This window comes from Monodelphis domestica, chromosome 1 (assembly GCF_027887165.1).
Source record: "Monodelphis domestica isolate mMonDom1 chromosome 1, mMonDom1.pri, whole genome shotgun sequence".
NCBI lineage: Eukaryota > Metazoa > Chordata > Mammalia > Didelphimorphia > Didelphidae > Monodelphis > Monodelphis domestica.
Window position 1 is genome coordinate 750,035,118 of NC_077227.1, and position 20,598 is coordinate 750,055,715.

General features: G+C 43.1%; 1 protein-coding gene across 2 annotated transcripts in view; it reads right to left on the reverse strand.

Moving 5' to 3' along the window:
- SLC4A5 (solute carrier family 4 member 5) overlaps window positions 1-20,598 on the reverse strand; it is a 122,629-nt gene that overhangs the window by 48,667 nt on the left and 53,364 nt on the right. For both annotated transcript variants that reach the window (XM_056814720.1, XM_056814721.1), the window contains exon 5: window positions 2,108-2,268. In XM_056814720.1, coding sequence (XP_056670698.1) covers window positions 2,108-2,268 — 161 coding nt within the window. The remainder of the gene's footprint in view (window positions 1-2,107; window positions 2,269-20,598) is intronic.

Here is a 20,598-nt window from a genome sequence, read left to right on the forward strand (position 1 = left end):
CCAATCTAAGGGGCTGGTTTCTACCTTCCCAGCAGTTCCTGCAGACTTCTTCTCTAACATTGCCACCAGCCTGGTTTGGGACCTCATTACCTCGTGACTACAAAAACCCACTTATCAATCTCCCTCCCTCCCTCCCATGTCCTTCCCCATTCCAGTCCATCCCCCACTCCACTGTCAGACTGATCTCAAAGCACTCTGTCCATGTCACGCCTGACTCAAGTCATTACAGGGGCTCCTTAGTGTCTCAAGGATCAAATGTAAAATTCTTGTTTGACACAGCAGATAGAGTGTCGAGCCTGGACTTGGACAGCAAGACCCGAGTTCAGCTCTCCCTTCAGACACTAGTTGTGTGACTCTAGGTAAGTCCTATAAATTCTCTTAGGCCCAGTTTCTTCAACTGTAAAATAATAATAATGGCATCTATCTCCCAGGCTCACTCTGAAGATCCAGTGGGATAATGTGTCAAGGGCTTTGCAAGCCTTAAAGTGCTGTCAAAATGCCAGATGCTGTTGTTACTACTACTACTACTACTACTACTACTACTACTACTACTACTACTACTACTACTACTACTACTACTACTACTACTACTACTACTACTACTACTACTACTACTACTACTACTACACTACTACTACTACTACTACTACTACTACTACTACTACTACTACTACTACTACTACTACTACTACTACTACTACTACCACCACCACCACCACCACTACTACTTTGTGATCTATTATGTGCTTGAGGTATGCCATTCTCATGCACTAGCCTGGCTGATTTAGAGGGCAGAACCCTTGACTGGGATTTTATTTCAGCCTCTGCAACCTATTAGCTGTGTGACCTTGAATACACTTGCTTTTCTAAACATGGAACCTCTGTAAAATGGGGTGGGGATGGCCATTTGGGCGAGTTGATCTCTGAGGTACCTTCCACCGCTGAAGTCTCTGATTTCAATATTTCTGGTGGACCAACAGTACATTTAGTGGTGGTTTTCCAAAGTACTTTCCTCTCAACAGTCCTGGGAGGTTGACAGTACAAGTATAATTCCCATTTCTCAGATGAGGAGTTGAGGCTAAGAGAAGGGTCACCAAGCTAGCCAAGTTCAGGGGTAGAGCCAGGACCTTAGGATGTTGCCCTGCCCTGTCACCTCGGCAGGCTTGGTTTCAAATCTGGGGAACTCTCTTTTTGGGGAGACTTTGCTAATTGGGAGTACACCTGGAGGCAGAGTGGGGTCATCTTGTAGTTGGGAGCACCCTGGATTTGGAGTCCACACATTGGTCTTCCAACCCCCTGGATGCCAGCCCCACCAGGCTCAGCTACAGGACCTGGCCACATGGAACACTGAGGAGAGAAGATGTGATGAAGGAGCCTCATTCCTACCTTTAGATAATCCAAGGGCTATCATACAGAAGAAGGGTTAGCTAGCCTTGTTCTGTTGGGCCTCAGAGGACAAAAGGAGAAGCAGTGGTGGTGGTGTGGACAACAAACTTGGACTTATAGCCACTTGCTATTTCACAGCTCTGCTAATGAGTCTTTAGCATCATGGCCAAGTTTCAGAGCCTTTCTTAGGGTGGGGCAGCTGGAGCTTTGTCCCTGGCACTGAAAATGGGAGGGTGCAAAATTTTTAAATAATGATTTTAATAGATAATGTAATTTTCAAATTTGTTACATTTACATTTTGACAGCATTGTCCCTCTTTCAGGAGAATAGAGACTTGTTAGACCAATTAATTCAGCAAGGAAGACACCATATGTCTTCTCTCTCTAATTCACCCTCTAGGTCACACTCCAGATGAACTTCTCCCAATCCTGGACCAAACTGCTCCTCCTCAACAGCAGTCAGGAGGTATCTCAGGAGTCAGGGCTGGGGATCTCCTCCTCTTCAGGAAAGTTTTTGTCCCAGGATCTCTTCCCCCACTTCTCCTATAGCTGAGCTGAGGGTATATTTAGAGCTACATAATATTTGGTGCTGATTGCCCCTGAAATGTAAACTCTGTTCCATTCCCTGGGGGGACATGCAGACTCAGTGAGGCAGAGGGGGAGTGCCCAGTGCCACGATCTCCTGAGCAATGAGATGTGACATTCAAGCAATCTTCTCCTACCTATGATCTGTGGTAAGGAGCAGCCATCTAAGTCCAGGAGCACGGTTCCAGTCTGGAGGCAGGTTCGGAGTTCAAACAGGCTATGCAGGGACAGTGTTGACACATGGGGTTTACTCCATCTCTCCCCTCCTTCTTCAACCTTCTCTTCAAACTTTACCCACCTAGAAAGGAATAAGGAGAGGATTCAGCTTGGGTAGGGCTGCAATTTGGGGCAAAGGATGTAAAACACAATGGGTGTTGTCTGGGTGTGCTCCCTGGGCTGGAGTCAAAGGCAAAGGTATATTTAAGGATTCTTCACATTCTTTCTATCCCTAAAAGATCTCTGCAAAGGTCCTGAAGTAAAAAAAAAAAAGGATCCTGAACTCCGTATCCAAGGCTGGTCTTGCTCATATATACAATGCATTTATTAAACGCTTCTGTGACATGTGATAGGACTAAGAACTGTGGAGACTAATAGAAGACAGTGCTGCCCTCAAGGAACTTACATTCTAAGGGAGGAAGCTGGAAAGCAAGAGCAGCATCTATCCCTGCTTCAAGGCTGGTGTCTATCCACCTCTACTGGCTGTGATTTGAAGGATGTTGGGAAATCCACTGAGCTACCTAGTCATCTTCCCAATTATATTTTAATCTGGTCTGGAGTGAGTTTGATGCTTCTGATTTCAAGCACAGAATATCTAAATTTATGCAACAATGAACTACATTAAAACAGGGATCTGATCTCTGCCACAAAATGATCAATTTGGAAAAAATGCTTTATGTGATTGTGCAGATAAAATGTATGGCCTATTGCTTATTGTCTCAGGAAGGGGGAAGGTAGACAGGGTGGGAGGAAGGGAGAGAATTTGAACTCAAGATTAAAAAAAAGTTAAAAACTGTTTTTATATGTAATTGGGGAAAAATAAAATATTATTCAACTTAAAACAGGGCTCTAGTCTCAGTTGGTTCTTCAGAAAGCCTTTCCAAGAAAGAGATTAAAGCTCATTCCCACATGTTGGGAGCAATCAGTGAACAATCATTTACAAAAATCCGACTGTTGCTCCAACTGCCATGTTGGAGATCTTAGGTGTAGATAAAGAATGGTCCCTGCCCTTGTGGTCTAGTAGAGGGATAAAAGTCAAACTCAGATTATTCTAGTATACAATAGTAGATGATAAGTGCCCTGGATAGCTGTAGAACAAATAGTTATGAGAGGAATGGGGAAATACCAGGGAAGACTTCCTGGAGAAAGTGGCATTTGAGTTCACTTTAAAATGTAGGGAAGAGAGGGGGCTGCTTTTACTCTTTATTCTGTTGAAGAAAAACTCTGGTTCCATGACAATGGGACATTTTAGCATCTTCTAGGTGTCAGAGGGGAGATGAAGTCCCAGTTCTCAGACATCTTCTCTAGGACCCTTTTATTCAGCAGTAACCTACCCATCTGCCTCCAAAGCATCTTTGGACAAACATGACCAGATGTCTCCAATCCTAAGAAAGGATATCTTTTGTAAAGTCTCTTATCTCCCCTACTTCACATCTCAAAACCTTCCACTATGCTTCTATCTCCCCCCATACTCTCCTCCTTTGCTCCAGTCTCCCAGGAGGTGGAGGTCCTCTTTGACAAGGATAACCCCTCTTACTCAAATTCTTTATCCCTTCTCCTCTCATATCAACCAAGAGCTTGGCCACCAATCTTTCCCTCTTTCATCTTTGATTTCTTCACCAATATTTCTCTCATGGCTTCCCTCAGTGCTGCTTCCTGTCTTGTAGCTGGAGGTGAGACACACACATTTATCTCCCATCCATCCATCCATCCATCCATCCATCCATCCATCCATCCATCCATCTGTCCATCCATCCATCCATCCATCCACCTGTCCATCTATCCATCCATCCATCCATCCATCCATCCATCCATCCATCCATCCATCCGTCCGTCCGTCCGTCCATCCATCCATCCATCCATCCATCCATCCATCCATCCATCCATCCATCCATCCACCTGTCCATCCATCCACCTGTCCATCTATCCATCCATCCATCCGCCCATCCATCCATCCATCCATCCACCTGTCCATCTATCCATCCATCCATCCATCCATCCATCCATCCATCCATCCATCCATCCATCCATCTACCTATCTTTCCATCCATCCATCCATCCATCTTTGTCTATGGATGTCTATCTGTGGTTTGGACCTAGTTATTTTGCATGGTGCTCCTCCCCTCCCCCATTGGCCTGGGAGCTCCGTGAAGGCAGGGATGGGGTTATTGTTCTTTTTTTCTTACCCCCAGCACTTTAGCATGGTGTGTGGCACAAACTTATCCCTTAATAAACCATTTGTAAAGAGAAAATGAGTGCTTGGCACATTTTAAAGCATTATTAGATGAATGTTAATTACTGTTATCTCTCATAAGCAGCTATCTCACCTTGGCTTGAAGACCTATAGGCAGGGGGAAAGCTGCTCCCTCCTAACCCTAACGAACATCTAGTCCAACCCCTTATGTAATGTATGTTGTTGGGTCCCACTCTTTGGGGTTTTCTTGGCAGAGATACTGGAGTGGTTTGCCATTGCCTTCTTGAGCTCATTTACAGATGAGGAAATGGAGACAATCAGGGTGAAGTGACTTGCCCAGGGTCATGTAGCTAGTGTCTGTGGCTAGATTTGAATTCAGGTTTTCCTGACTCCAGTCCTTGTACTGTATCCCCTGAGCCACCTATGCCCCTATGCAATGTATGAATCCATCTTGCTTGTTCTCTTCCTGGGATGAGTAACTCAGCTTAATGTTGGACAGCTCACTATTTCTTGGACATCAGCCATTAGAAGTGTCTTTAAATATTGCTCTAAAGTCTTCCCTCTTGTGACAATGGCCCATGGATATTGCTTTCTCCTTTGGGGTGGAGCACAAGAGCCCTGATCTCTCTTCCAGAAGATGGACCTTCAAATATTTGGGTATAATTACAAGAAGTTAAAAATTCTGCTTCCTTCATATTTTATTGTATGTAGCTATCCCATATATCACGTACAATCTAAGATCTTTCCCTCTTCCAGTTTTCTTCTTCTCCAGGATAAATGGCTCCTGTTCCTTCAGCTGATTTTTCTCTAGCAAGATTTTAAGTGCCATGTCTTTGTTAATCAAGAAATCAGGACGCTGACCTTTGAGAACCAGGAACATGTTCCCTTTTTCCTGGAACCTCTGAATTGACTGGCCCAAACTCAACCTCTTGCTTTTAACTGGTACGGCAAGGAATTAGCTCATGTTGGAACAGAAGGTAAGCGGAGTCAAGGGTTTAGAGCCAACCCCTTCCCAAGCCATGATCCTGGGATTTAGAGTAATATGGGGGACTTAGTGATCTCATAGCTCTATCCTCTGATTTTTTATAGATGGAAAACTTAGGCCAGAGAATTTAAGGAAGGTATCACAGGTGGCACAGTGGATAGGGTGTTGGGCCTGGAATCAGGAAGAAATTGTCTTCCTGAGTTCAAATCTGGCCTTAGACCCTGAGCAAGGAATTTGCACCATTTGCCTGAAAAATGAGCTGGTGAAGAAGATGGCAAACCACTCTAGGATTTTGGGCAGGAAAACCCCAAATGGGGTCATGAAGAGTCAGAAGTGAATGAAACAACTGAGCAACAACAACAGCAACAAAAATCATGGTCTAGTGGATGGAGCACTAGCTGTGCATTCAGGAACACTCCTTTCACCCTTGTCTTCCCAATTCTACCCAGCCTAGCTTCCAAGCCCAGCCCAAGCCCCACTGCCCCCATGAAGCCTTCTCTGACAATATCAGCACCAAACCAATCCCTTTTTACTGGGACACCTTATAATCTCTACCACTCTATGATTTTAAGAAATAATGTGGTCCCACTTGTAGGGAATTGACCCCTAAACCACTAGGACCTTGGCTTGGGTCCTGCCTCTGACGCAAGTTGATCTGTTCTCCCTTGTTTTTTTTGTGGAGATGCTCCCCATCATCTCCACTGTCTCTTTAAGGTTCAATCTCTCCTTCTCTATTGGTTTCTTCTTTGATGCTTACACACCTGCCTAAATTTCCCTCATTCTTTTTTCCATACCTTCCATCTTAGAATCAACTCTATATATTGGTTCTAAGGCAGAAGAGTGGTATGGATGGGGCAGTGGGGATTAAGTGACTTGCCCAGGGTCACACTGCTAAGAAAGGTCTGAGCCTAGATTTGAATTCAGGGCCTCTCATTTCTAGGACTAGTACTCTATCCATTGAGCAACCTAGCTTCCCCAGTTTCCCTCATTCTTAAGAAAACCCCAAACTCTCCCTGGTTCCTCCCACTCACTAGATATCATTCTATGTTACCTCTCTCTCTGAATTAATCTCCTCAAAGAAGCCATCTACAATCAGTGTGTCCACTTCTCTCCTCTTAGCTCTCTGCCATTTGGCTTCTAGCCTCATTGTCCCAGTGAAAGTTGGCTCTTCTCTCACTCCTCCATCTGACTTCATCTTGTCATCTCTACCCTCACATCTTTTGGACATGACCCCTTCTTGCCACTTATTCTGCCACCACAGCAGCTCAGGCAATAACTACCTCTTACCTGGACTATAACAACAATCTTCTCATTGGCCTTCCCACTTCAAGCCTTTTCCCATTCCAATCAACTCTCTCCAGAATTACTAACAATCTCTAATTACCAAATCCAATGATCTTTTCTCTGTCCTTATCCTTTTTGATATCTCTGTAGCCTTGAACACTTATAAGCATCCTCTTCTCCTCTCTAGATTTTCCTGATAACTTTCCCTACCCAACTGGTTGTCTTTCTCAGTTTCTTTGTTGGACATTCATCCAGGTGATGCTCATTAACCATAGGGGTCTGCTATGGTTCTGTTCTGGGTCTTGATCTCTCTTCTGTCTATACTGTCTCGTTTAGTGATTTTATCACCTCTCACAGTTTAAGTTCTCATCTAGGCAGATCATTCCTAGAACTATATATCCATCCCTAACCTCTCTCTTGAATTCTAGTCCTATGGGAATCACCAACTACCTAGAGGAATCTCAAACTAGATGCCCAGTAGACATCTCAAATTCAACATGTCCCAAATAGAACACGGAAGCCTCACCCCCTCCACCAAAGAGAACCAGACACAACTTTCCCCTCTTCCTAACTCTCCCATTGCTGTTGAAAGGATGCTCCCAGTCACCCAGGTGCAAAAGCTCAGTGACAGTCTTGACTCTTCTCACACTAACCCCATCTGACTCCATCTTGTCATTTCTACCTTCACATCTCTTGGATCTGGCCCTTTTTTGCCACTTATTCTTCAGCACATCAGCTCAGGCCCTAATCATCTCTTATCTGGACTATCACAATAGATTTCTCACTGGCTTTGCCACCTCAAGTCTCTTCCCATCCCAATCTATTCTTTTCCACATGGATGCCAAAGTCTCTTTTACTTTTGATTATTAAAAAAAGCCCTTACCTTCTCTCTTAGTATCAATGCTAAGTATTGATTCCAAGGCTAAAGAGTGGTAGGCAGTTGGGGCTGAGTGACTTTCCTGGGGTCATATAGCTCGAAAGTATCTGAGGCCAAATTTGAACCTAGCACCTATCTCTAGGCCTGGCTCTCTATCCACTGAGCCAACTGGCTGCTCCCTAAAGTGATTTTTCTGAAGCACAGCTCTGACCATGTCATATCTCTCCACTTCTACTCCCAACTCACATTTAATAAACTCTACTGTCTCCCTACTACCACCATGATCAAATCTAGACCTCCATGTGTGGCATAAGTCTCCTCATGATTTGATTTTTATCACCAGGGTTCTTAACACATTATCCCCCTTTACTAACTCCAAGATCTAGTCTGGACAATCTCTTACTCATGACATTCCATCTTTCTCCATCTTTTGAACTGGCCATCTCTCCTGCCTGGAATGCTCTCTCTCCTAATATCCAACTTTTTGAATTCCTGGATTCCCTCAAGCTTCAACTAAAATATCATCTTCTGCAGGAGGTCTTCCTGGTCCCCCAGTTGCCCCTTCTCTCTAAGGTTACCTCTCCTCTAGTCTGAATATAAATTATGCTTGCATTCTCTTCTTCACTGGAATGTAAGTTCCTTGAGGACAGGTTCTATTTTTGCTTTTTCTTTGTGTGCTTAGTGCATGACATTGTTTCTGGCACAGAGTACAGTATGTGTTTAATAGATACTTATCTATTGATTGATCAGCACTGGTAGTGTGCCTCTGAGAAAGTTGTTTAACTTCTCAGGTCCCTGGATTTGAACATAGGTCTACCTGGCCCCAAGACCAGTGCTCTGACCATCCATCGCACCGCAAGGATCAAAGAAAACAGAATCGTTGTCTGTGTGGATGATAAACTCTTGCCAATAAATGTGGCATGAATGAAGGCATTGGGGGATGCCAAGAAAAGGGTGCAAATCCTCCTCTCCAAACCAGTGTTGGGCAAATTCCTTGCCAGGTCCCTAGACAGAATCTAGGAGCTCAGGCTTCTACCCTCATCACAAAAGCTCACACATATGGCCCTAACATCCTCTGAACCAATTAGAATTCAATTCCATTCATCAAACTTTTGTTTCAGTACTCAAGAACAAAGCTAGAGGTCAGATGCACATACAGATCCCTATAAAATACCCAATGATTCAATATGAGCCATCATACTTTAATGACAACATTCTCCTTGTCCACCCCAATGTCCCTCCAGAGAAAGAATTTTATCATCAGTGTGGCATCAGTGTTTCTGGTACCAGGGCAGGTTTGCATGGACCCACCATCACATCCACCTAGGAGCTTTAGTACCTGAGAGTTGTGTGTACCTGGGCAATGAGGACTGTCAGATCTAACTGCTCTGTGGGACTCTACAGCATTGCTCTTCCATGCACAGATACTTGGTGTGGGTAATTCAGCTTGGTCTAGGTCAGAGGAACCGGTATCAGGCCCATCAGGCTGTCTCTTGACTCTCACACTCACAGAATCCTTAGCCTAGAGTTTCTCGGCAGGATAGCTTCACTTTGGAGTCATCAAAGACTAGTTCAAGGAAAAATGCCTGCCCAGACCTTCACTGCCTTAAAACTATTTGATCAGACATTCAAGGCCCTCTAAAATCTATCTATTTTTCCTCCTCCCTCTCTTGCTATTCCTTTCTACTACTCCTTCAGCCAAAATAATCTGTTCACTGTTGTTCTAATAAACCCTCTTAATTTTCTTGTCAAAGTCCTTATTCATATTGGCTGGGCTACCCTTGTCCCTTTTCTCATTTATAGGATCCTAGGTCAAAGATATGAGTCAGAACATGAAAGAACCTTAGAAATTCCCACTTCTTAGATTTTACAACTAAAGAAACCGAGGTCCAGAAAGAATGTTTGACTCTTTGTGACACCATATGGGGTTTTCTTGGCAACAATACTGGAATGGTTTGCCTCTAGTGTGTTCCCATTTTACAGATGAGGCACTGAGGCAAATAGAGGTTGACTTGCCCAGAATTACATAGCAAATATTTGAGGCTATATTTGCATTCAGATCTTTCTGACTCTACTATATATGTCATCCTCAAATACCAGTCATTTTTCAAAGTCTGACTCAAGTCCCATATCTTTTAAAAAGTCTTTTTTGACCATTGAAGCTCATGGAGTTTCCTTTCTCCTCTGAAATCCTTTATGTTAACATGTATTGTCTTCATCATTTTACCACAGGCTGCCTCATGATATCACTGAATTGTGGCTTAACTTCTTACATATCTTAAGAAGAAAGGCAGAGTGAGAGAAAAGGTCAAAATCCATACCAAATTAAAATAAAGGATAAAGATGAGAACAGACTACAAATAGCAACAACAATAACTCCCACCTGACCTACTAAAAAGTTATTAATGCTAAAAAATAGAAAGGGATAAAGGAAAACACATTGACATGGACTCCTACCATTTCCTAATGAAGTTTAACCTCTGTAAAGCAATGCTCATAAAAGGGGCACAAAGACCTCCTCATCTGGCAAACATCTGATCTCTTTGCCAAGTAGAGAAACTGGGCCATAATGGGGAAACACCAGTTTGATTATCAACTCATTTGAAAAATGTTATAGAGGATGGAAAGAGATTGTGGGTGGTATCTCTTTACAAAATAAAATATGGTAGATGGGAGAATGAATCAGCTTGAAACCCAACTAAGAGAGATAATCCCAGAACATTTAGAGAAAAAACTTGGAAGGAAGGCAGTCACCCAAGATGAAGTATTTATGAGCCAGCATTTTTATAGTGATCTCTCTTCTTTGAGGGGCAGTAAATAATTTAACTCCACTTTTTGGTCAAGTGGAAAACACATTTGAGAAAATGACATTGGGAAGAGTAGCTGGACCTGACCAAGTATATGTAGAAACAATCTGAGCTTAGGAGTGGTAATTTTGAAAACAGAGCGGCTGAGTCTCAAAATATCTCTAAGACGGGAAGATCAGAAACAATTCCAGATGGTATTACCACCAACAAAAAGTAATTGAGAGGATGCCAGCAACTCCTGACTTATGTGTCTACTTTCTTTTCTCTATAATATCTTTATAAACATTTAAGAAGTATTTATTTAGCACCTACTATGTGCCAGGCACTGAGTTAAGCACTTTACAAATATGATTTCATTTGATCCTCATAAGAACTCTGGGAGGTAGCTGTTGTTATTATTCTCATTTTGTAGTTAAGGAAAATGAGGCAGACACAGTCTTTCCCAGTCACATGGCTAGTAAATATTTGAGGTTGCTTTGGAATTCAGGTCTTGATTCCAGACCCAGTACTGTGTCCTAGTACTATCTAGCTACTTAACAATCTACACACATATCAAGAATGTTCTTAATGAAACTATGAAAAAAGAACTGACAGGCTTTGTGTATGATCTTTCTATAGCAGATGGTATCTTCAGAGGCACACAACTGACTTATAAATGTGTAGACTCCAAGACCCCTTTGTATTCTATTGTTCAATGGTTTAAAGGGATTGATTTGGTAGGTCAAAAGGATCTTAAGGACTATCCTTCCATAAGAAGTCATTTATATGTATAAAAATCTATGCGTTAAGATTATATCTAACTTCTTGATAGTTATCAAGAACTTTAAGGGTTGGGGAAGCTGGGTGGTTCAGTGGATTGAGAGTCAAGCCTAGAGATGGGAGGTCCTAGGTTCAAATCTGGCCTCAGAAACTTCCCAGCTGTGTGACCCTGGGCAAGTCACTTGACCCCCATTGCCTAGCCCTTACCACTCTTCTGCCTTGGAGCCAATACACAGTATTGACGTGATTTTTTTTTTTTAAAGAACTTTAGGGTCAACGATATCTGGATTATTGACACCAAGACAGGCCCAGAAAGAGCGACCATCTTCTTGCCAAGGCATCCAAATATTCTGCTTCTGAAATCTCTCTCAGAGACTTCTTCTCTTCTCTATTCTCACTGCCAATAACCTGACACAAGTCCTCCCTGGCATCCACATGGACTGTTGCTGTAAATTCCCACAATGCCTAACTGCCTCTTTTCTTGCCCTACTACATTCCATCCTTCACACTGGCACTAGCCAGCTTCATTTTCTTTATTAAACACAATAAAAAGCCTTTATTAATCCCCTCAGTGTCAGGCACTGTGATAAGTAATGGGAGATTAAATGCAAAGCAAGAAAAAAAATAATGCCTGCCCACAGGGAGCTTACCATCTACTGAGGAGACAGAGAAACCAGGAACTATGAGAGGAATACAAAGGAAATTAACCTGGGGATGAGGGAGGGCAAAGACAACTGAGGCAACCAGGAAAGACCTCATGGAGGAAGAAGGAGAGCTTGAGCTGAGACTTAAAGGCAGCTAGGGCTTTGAGAAGAAAGAGGTGAGGAGTGAGAGCCCTCTAGGGATGTGCATGGAGGCTGGAGAGGAATGTCCTCTCTGGGGAATGAGCAGAACAATTATTTACGCTAATGGGGACCCGGCTATGGTTCAGTTGCCTAGATTGCTGGGGACAAACTCAAAGAGAACCAGGGCCACCGAATGCACGTTCCCCGTGGACTGCAAATTGACTCCGAAAAACATTACGAATTCTTTACTGGAGTTATTTATTCTGTTGACTCTTTCTCAGTTGCAGTTTAATTTGGTTCAGCCTGTGAATATGTGCCAGTAGGCCTAGTCTAGAGCAGAAAGCACACGGATTAGGGGAATGTGGAAAGAGGAGCTTTTAATGTCAGGCTGATGATTTTGTGCTTTATTCTACCGATCACCAGGGAGTCACTGGGATGTGGACAATGGCATGGGTGGATCTCTGCTTTAGGATGATCAGTTTTGGAATTTATGAGATGGGGAGGGGAAACTAGAGAGCACAGTGGATAGAATATCAGGCCTGGAATGGGCAGGACTCGGGTTCAAATCTGTTCTCAGACACTTCCAAGTTGTGTGACCCTGGGAAAGTCACTTAACCCCAACTGCCTAGCTTCTACTGCTCTTCTGTCTTAGAATTAATATTTTGTATCCATTCTAAGACAAAAGGTGAGAGTTAACAAAAAAGAGATGGGGAAAAAGAATACTAGTTCTGCATATGTGTGTAGGGTAGGTTGGAGGGAGAGTGACTAGAAACAATTAGGATTTGAAGCTGTTGCTAAGATGAAGGCAGGAGGCGATGAGGGTCCAAACTGAGCTGCTGGTGGCACAAGGGGAGGGAAGGGGGAGAACAAGAGATGTTGTGGACACAGGATCAATCAGACTTGGCAAACGATTGACTCTGGGAGAGAGGAGGGAGGCAGAGGAGAGGTAAGGATGATCCAATTTTGGAAGGACTGTGGTGCCTTCCCTTCAGAAATAGGAGGAGGGATTCTCCTGAAGTTCATTGAATCATAGATTGAGATCTGGAATGGTCCTTGGAGGTCATCGAGTCTATTCCCCCCATTTTACAGGGAAGCAAACTGAGGCCCAAAGAAGCTTGCCAAGGGTCAAACACTAGCCCCTGAGGTTTGATTTGAACTGTGGTCTTCCTGAATTTAGACCCATTGCTCTATCCACCACTTCATTATGCTTCTTCTAACCCTGACATTCTCCTGAGGCTGGGAATGGGTCTTAATCTTTCTACTTGAGGGTTACCTTAGGAAGGCAGGGAGAATATTGTAGGTGACCATTCAGAGAGGCCTGGGGGATGTGGGGATTTTCAAGGATGGAAAGCGATTGGTCCACTGAGGGGGTGCCCACTTCCTCTGTGGCTAGCCCTTCCAGGCAAGGTCATGACTGTCCCAGAAGTCAGCTCTACCACCCCCACGGGAGTACAAGAGACAGAGTTAATCAAAATCTATCTTATTAACTGCCTGACCTCATGGCATAGATTGAGTTAGAAATGACACCCCTGTACACAGCTCCCTTTGTGTGAGCAGAGAAGAGCCTCAGCTGAGCTCAAAAAGCCATTTAAATCCATCTTGGCAGAAGAGTGACTCCTTCTCCCGAGGAGCAAAGCTCCCCCCAGACTAATAACCTCTTGCAAAATGTGGCCCAGGGAAAAATTCCTCACGGATTTGGGATTTTCACTTTGTTTGTTAATCTCATAATTCAATAAAGCCAACACTCCTTGTGGCCATTTTAATACTTTGATTAAATGTTTTTCTTCCCTCCCTGAGGTTTGGGAATAGCAGGGCACATTAACTCTTTGGCTGTCAAGCATGGACAGGATGGATGACATAGTGGGAATGTCCCCTCCCTGAATGGGCAGGCTTTCCCCAACACTTTCCGTATTCCCCAAACTCTTTACTCCAGCTCCAAAGAGTTGCTGATTTTTAGACATCCCCTTCCAGGAGAGCTGACTTCCCTGGAAGATCCTGTAGATCTTTCTTCAGTCAGCAAGTTCACAGTCTCAGAGCAGTTATTGTCTCCTATGGGGGTTATTTGAATAAATATCCTTCCAGTTGGTCTCCCTGACCAGTGTCTCTCCACTGTTAAGACTGAATTAAACTCCAGTCTTTAATTTCCATAGAGTTTATTAATATTTACTTGAAAAAGAGAAGGCAGACCGATATAGAGCAAAGTCTATATCTAACTAGCCTTGGGAGTGCTTTTCCACATGGCTCTCTTAGCCACCTGCCCAAGCGAATAGAGAGACACCACTGCCTGGATCCCCCTCTTTTATATCTTCTCCTTTACTCCAGATCCATAACCTGTTCCTTTCTGGGTCATTTGCCTAGGTCACTGTCCCATGACCCTCACTGGAGCCCACCGAAATGACGTAGAGCTAGTAGTACTGGGACACAGGTAGGACCCTAGTACATGATCCTGGGGAGGGGGATTCCCTTCAACCAATTCCCTCTTTGGTTCTTTGGGAGACCTGCATGTTAAAAATAGATATGGAGAAATTGTGACAAATATCCATGAGCTTCCAAAGATTTTAAATGACAAATAGCAAGTGGCTATAGAGACTCATGTGACTCCTAATGATAAATAGTGGAACCTCTCATAGCTGCAGGGAAGTGGTCTGCTTGCAGTTATCATCAAATGGGCTCTTATAATTTTGGGGTTTGTGGTACTACTTAGAATTGGCATTAGTTGTTGTACTACTGCTTATAACAAGCTTTACCTGGTGAAAAAAATATGTACACTCACACGGTGACTCATGGTCAAGTTAGAAAGGAAATAGAGCTCACTCTTGAGTGAGAAACCATTGTGTTCTGCCTCTGTTTGGCTGACCCGTGGTCACATGGAATGTGAACTATGAATTCTTGTTTTTTTATTATTGTTTTTCTTTATGTTTACAATAGGATATTTGATTTTTTTCTTTCCCTTTCTTCTTATTTTTTTGTACTTGAGTACATGAAATCAGTGTTAATGTTTTTGGATTTGAAGGATAAGTTTACAATACCTATTAGCTCTAATAACACTGTACACCCAAAACTTTAGACTATAGAAACCTGCCATTGGTTGTTAAGTATTATGGGACCTTGACTAAAAATTGTGTCTGATTTCAGAAGAAGGGATCACAAAAGAACCATTGCACAGTGCAAAGACACACAAGATCAAGGAGACCAACAATCCCTGGACTGATGAGGATCTGTGCCAAGACAGAGAACTTTTTTTTGAGGTTTGAGGAAGCAGCTGTTTGACAGGTTCAGACATTGGACTTCTTCATACCAAGTTCCTAAAAGTACCTCCCTTTTGCTTTTGTTTTGGCTCCCAATTCCCTGAGATTGAATGTAAAATCAGACCAGGGAATCATACTTCCCTTTTACCCCAGACTCTAGTCCCTTCTCTTTTATAGTATGGCAATTTTCTATAGTACTGGCTGCAAATTGGTAAGTGCAATATTGTCACAATTGTCATGCAGACCTGTAGGAATTTAAGTGACTAATTGGGCCTTGCTTTTATACACATAAGATTTTGATATATGTTTTTATTCAGATTAAATTTTTTCTCTTCTATTTGGTTTTTGGTTTTCTTTTGAGAATTTATTTATATACCCCATAACTTAGCCATGTGTCCTGGGGTGATTCTAGTGTTGGTCAACACTCTCCCAAGGGGGGATTGTATAATTATTTTCAATTCCAAAGTTTAAGATCTTTTAAAGAAATTTTAGGAAAAGACAATCATCAATACCCTGAATCAGGAAAGTGGATCTTTTGGAGAAGATGTTATAAGAATGACTACAGAAATCACACACTACATCAAAAGATCCAGAATGAACCTTGGGATATAATGAATTGAACTGAATGGGGTTGAACATATTTATTCTGAATATAAACTCTTATACTGACCTGGAGAACAAATACCACTGAGTAAATTCAAGTATAGATGAGTCTCATAAACAGAAAGTTAAAGAACTAATGACTAACAAGACAGGAAACAATGATTCCACAGTCACTGCCCCCTGGACAACCCAGGTAAATAAAGAAGCTATGATTGGTTTCTTAGAGTCAGTGGGTGGAGAAAAAAGCTTATAAATTCAGATCAGGAGTGAGTCTGGGTATTTTGGCATGCACATGGAGGACCAGAGTGGGCTTTTGGTGGGTTATAGCTAGAGGTCCATAATGGTGGTTGCAGATTAGAAAGGTTAAGTACCTCTCTGTCTTTCTCCTACTTTTTCCTCTCTCCTACTTCTAGAACTACAACAACAACAACAACAACAACAACAACAACAACAACAACAACAACTACTACTACTACTACTACTACTACTACTACTACTACTACTACTACTACTACTACTACTACTACTACTACTACTACTACTACTACTTTTGATTTAATAAAGTTATCAAGCTACAACCAGACTCATAATTTAAATATTACACCACTCCAGTCTTTCTTCTACTCCAATGCCAAAATTACTTCCCTAAAGCACAGATTGGACTCTGTTCAACCTTCTTTCAACTCTCTCCTTTATCTCTAAGATCAATTATGAACTCACAGGATTGGCACTTACAGTTCTATACAACCTGTCCTCAACTACCTTTCTAGTCTTTTTTACATGGACATTACTGCTCTCCATGCAGTCTGTCATCTGGCTGTAGTGATCTTTTGAGCTGTTTTGCCTTCACAATACTCCATTTCCCATCTCCATGCCTTTGCACTGGCTGTTTACCATGTCTGGTATGCTTGCTTTCCTTCACTTTGGCCTCTGGGTCTTTGCTTTCCTTGAGACTCAGCTCAATCACAACTTCCTACTCCATGTATCCATTTTGACTATAAGCTGTATACATTTATATATGTGCATGCTGCCTCTCCCCAAGTAGAAATCCCCTGAGGGCATGGAGTATCTTATTAATGTCCAGAAGAATACCTAGCATATAATAATCACTTAATAAATGCTTGTTGACTGATTGATTTTTGTTATTGGTACCTTTAGGAGTCCCCCTTATAACTTTCTCAACAAAGGATTCCCCTTTGCTTGAACACCTCTAGGGAGGGAGAACAAATCTTCTCTTGAAGGAGCCTGTCTCATTTTTGGATACTTCTAATAGTTGGAAGGCTACTCATGTCCTTGAACCCAATCAGCCATTATGGGACAATTTTTATAGTTTTATTTGGGCAGGGTCCATGTTGGACCACCTTCTTCCTCAGCTTGTGGGTTGGAGCCTTTGGGATGACTACTCCAAATTCAAAGTACAATTTGAGTTTGTCTTCCCCAAAGTATACCTCATGAGCTCCTACCAGTGTGTTTACCTTGACTCCAGTCAGCCAGAGGACATAAAAGATTGGAAGCAATGGCTGAAATGGCACCACCAAAACATCTTCATAAACTCGGGGCACAGTTGGGGTATAAATGTACAAAGCATCAATGAGAAGAATGGCCACACATTGGGAACATAGGTGGCCAAGGCAACTAGTGAGCTTGAAGTGCATTCTCTCCATCCCCCTTCCCCTCTTGGGATGCTCCTTGTGGGATACAGTATTTGCTGGCAAGTTGATTTGATGGACAGCTGAGGCCTGTTCCCAAGTGGAATGGAGTTGTTTGTTGATTGGCCACAAGCCAATCTCTGGCTCTGACCTCTACCAAGACCTTGCCTTAAGCTATAGCCACAGACTTTCATAAAGAACCAGGCCTTACACCCTAGGTCAGTGATGGCAAACCTTTCAGAGGCTGAGTGCCCAAACTACAACCCTCATGCTGTATGTGAGCCCCCCACCTTACCCCAGGCAGAGAAGGGAGGAAGCACTCCCAAAGGGCAGCTGGACAGAGGGGATAGTGATGAGAGAAATGACCTCAGGTGAGGTAGAGAGGGGGAGGAGAGCAGCCCCCTCCAGCTCGCATGCCATAGGTTCACCAAGATGGCCCTAGGGCCTGCCATCTTCTTGGGGATGCCATAGTGGAGATTCCCTACTTGTGAAGGCTAGAGAAGATGATGAGTGGAGTCAGCTCTCAGATTTGGTAGTGTAGGTGTTTCCCAGGAAGGATTCCCTTTTCTCACAATAACTTGATTCTTGGACTTGGGCTATCCCTGCCAAGATGTCATTGCTGGTGAGGGAGATAGAGAAACTCCCCCTACTTCCTCCTCCTTCTCCTCTTCCTCCTCCTCCACCATTGCTGCACTGGGGTCTTCCTAGAGGCTGACTCTCTCTTGACTAACTTACATTGGCTTTTGTCTGTGTTTTATCTGGGGCTCAAGGGATTTGGCCAAGGGTTTTAGCTAATCCTCAGCTGACTTCATCCAATGGCAATTGCCCAGGTGCACATTGCAGATGCTTTACTCAAAACTTACAAAGTATAAATAGACTACTCCATGTCTTGAAGGGGAAGGGCAGGGTATCTATTATGTGCCAAGTGCTATACTAAACAATTTATAAATATAGTCTCATTGGATCCTCAAAATAAATATGGGAAGCAGATGCTGTTATTATCCCCATTTTATAATTGAGGAAATTGAGGTGAAATGATTTGCCCAAGATCACATAGCTAGTAAATAAAGTAAAACTTGAACTCAGGTCTTTCTGTTTTGATGCCCAGTGCTCTAGCCACTGTACTAGCTACTATCTGGAAGATGCTTACAATTCATCCATCTCACTAACTCTGGGTCATCCTGTAATTTCATTAAGCTTAAAGGCTGATTCAAGGGACCCTGAATCAACTATGTTGTACTCCCTTCCCCAATAAACATCCTGAGGAGAGAGGGAGAGTCATTAAAATTATTTCCTTATGGAATAATAATATTGACCTTTTTACACAGTACTTTAGAGTTTGCAAAGCCCTTTACACTCATGATCTCATTTGAACCTGACAACAATCCTGTGATGGAGGTCATGTAGCTAATTCTATACCCATTTTAGGGATGAAGAAACTGAGGCACCCAGAGGGCAGGTGTCTTGCCTGAAGCACCTCTCCTCTCCCCAGATAGTAAGAACCTGAATCTGCCTCCCTACTGGCACTCAGGGATGGAACAGAACAAGCCAGAGACCTCATGAAGGAGTCCAGAGTACTCAGAGGGTCACACAGCCAGTATGTGTCAGAGGTGAATTCGAATTCAGTTGTTCCAGGTTCCAAGGCCAGTTCTCTACTCTCTACACACAGAGGCTATCCCTAATCAATGTCCAATGGGTGCTTGATTAGTTCAGGCTAATATCTCAGATGGTCAGAGACACTGTTAACTCCTATGGGAACTCCCCCATTTGGATGGCAGGGCCAGGAGGATTTTTTATCCTAAATGCATTAGGTTCCAAGATTTTTTTTTCTTCCCCAGAGTGCAGGGGTTGGTTCTTAACCTGAGGTCTGTGATTCTGGTTTTAGATACTTTGTTAACCGTATCTCACTGTAATTGGTCTCCTCCATAATCCAATAGATTTATTTTTGCATGTAAGTACATGATGCAGAGCAAGGGTCCAGGGGCTTCCCCAGGCTATGGCACAAGAAAAGGTTTAGAATCTTGCCTGTCCTGAAGCAACAACTATTCCTTGGGCCTGGAATGCTCTCCCTCCTTACCTCTGTCTTTAGAAATGTCAGGCTTTCTCTAAGACTCGGCTTTTATAGGTTCCCAGAGCTTCTCATATCTTCCCACCCAAGGTTACCTCATGCCTGCTTGTCTTGTGTCTACTTATATATGTTCATGGTGGGCAGCTAGGTGGCACAGTGGATAGAGTGCCTGGACTCAAGTCAATCCAGCTTTAGACATTTACTAATTGTGTGACCCTAGGTAAGTCACTTAACCCTATTTGGGGGGAAGCTAGGAGGTATAGTAGGTAGAGAGTCAGACCTAGAGTCCAAAAATTCAAATGTGGACTCAGACAATTGCAAGTTGTGTGATCCTAGACAAATAACTTCAGCCTTTTTGCTTCAGTTTCTTTATCTTTATAGAAGGAAATGGCAGGCCACTACACTATCTCTGCCAAGAAAACTCCAAATGGGTCATAAAGAGTTAAAAAACAACCAAACAACAACATCTGCTCCATTGCCAAAGTTTGCCATTTCTTTCTTCACATCTCTTCTAGAATTCCTCTTGTCTTCACTGCCAAGGCTCTGCCCTAGTTCTGGTCCTTATCTCCTCTCCCCTGGGCTATCGAAATAACCATAATGGGTTTTGCCTGAAGGCACTCCCTACTTTAATCCCCCCAACGCAAAGTCCTCAAGTGTGCATTGAGCCAAGTCACTCTTCTAATCAACAAACCCCAATGACTGACTCCCTGTTACCTCCAAGGGCTCCAAGTCCTCAGTTTGACTTTTAAAGCCCTTCACAACCCGATCCTCTACTAACTATATTTCCAGTATTCTCATGCCTTCTTTTCCCTCTTTGTCCTGCTCCCCCTAGAACTCTGGACAGCTACTCTGCTCAGTGACTTGCCAGAACTGTGTATTTCCTATCTCCCTGCTTTAGGGTATTCCTCATGCCTGGAATGATCTCCCTCCTCCAATTCTCCAACCAAACTGCATCAGGTGGCTGAGAGCTTCCCAAGTTGTCCTCTTCTACTTTGGGCCACTCCAATTCTCAGAAATTCCTTTTGAATTTTGAGTTGAAATCTTCCCAGTCCCCTTTTTTAAACCCTTATCTTCTATCATAGAGGCAATACTATGTAGAAGAGTGGGAAGGGCTGGGCAATGGAGGTTAAGTGAATTGTCTAGGGTCATATAG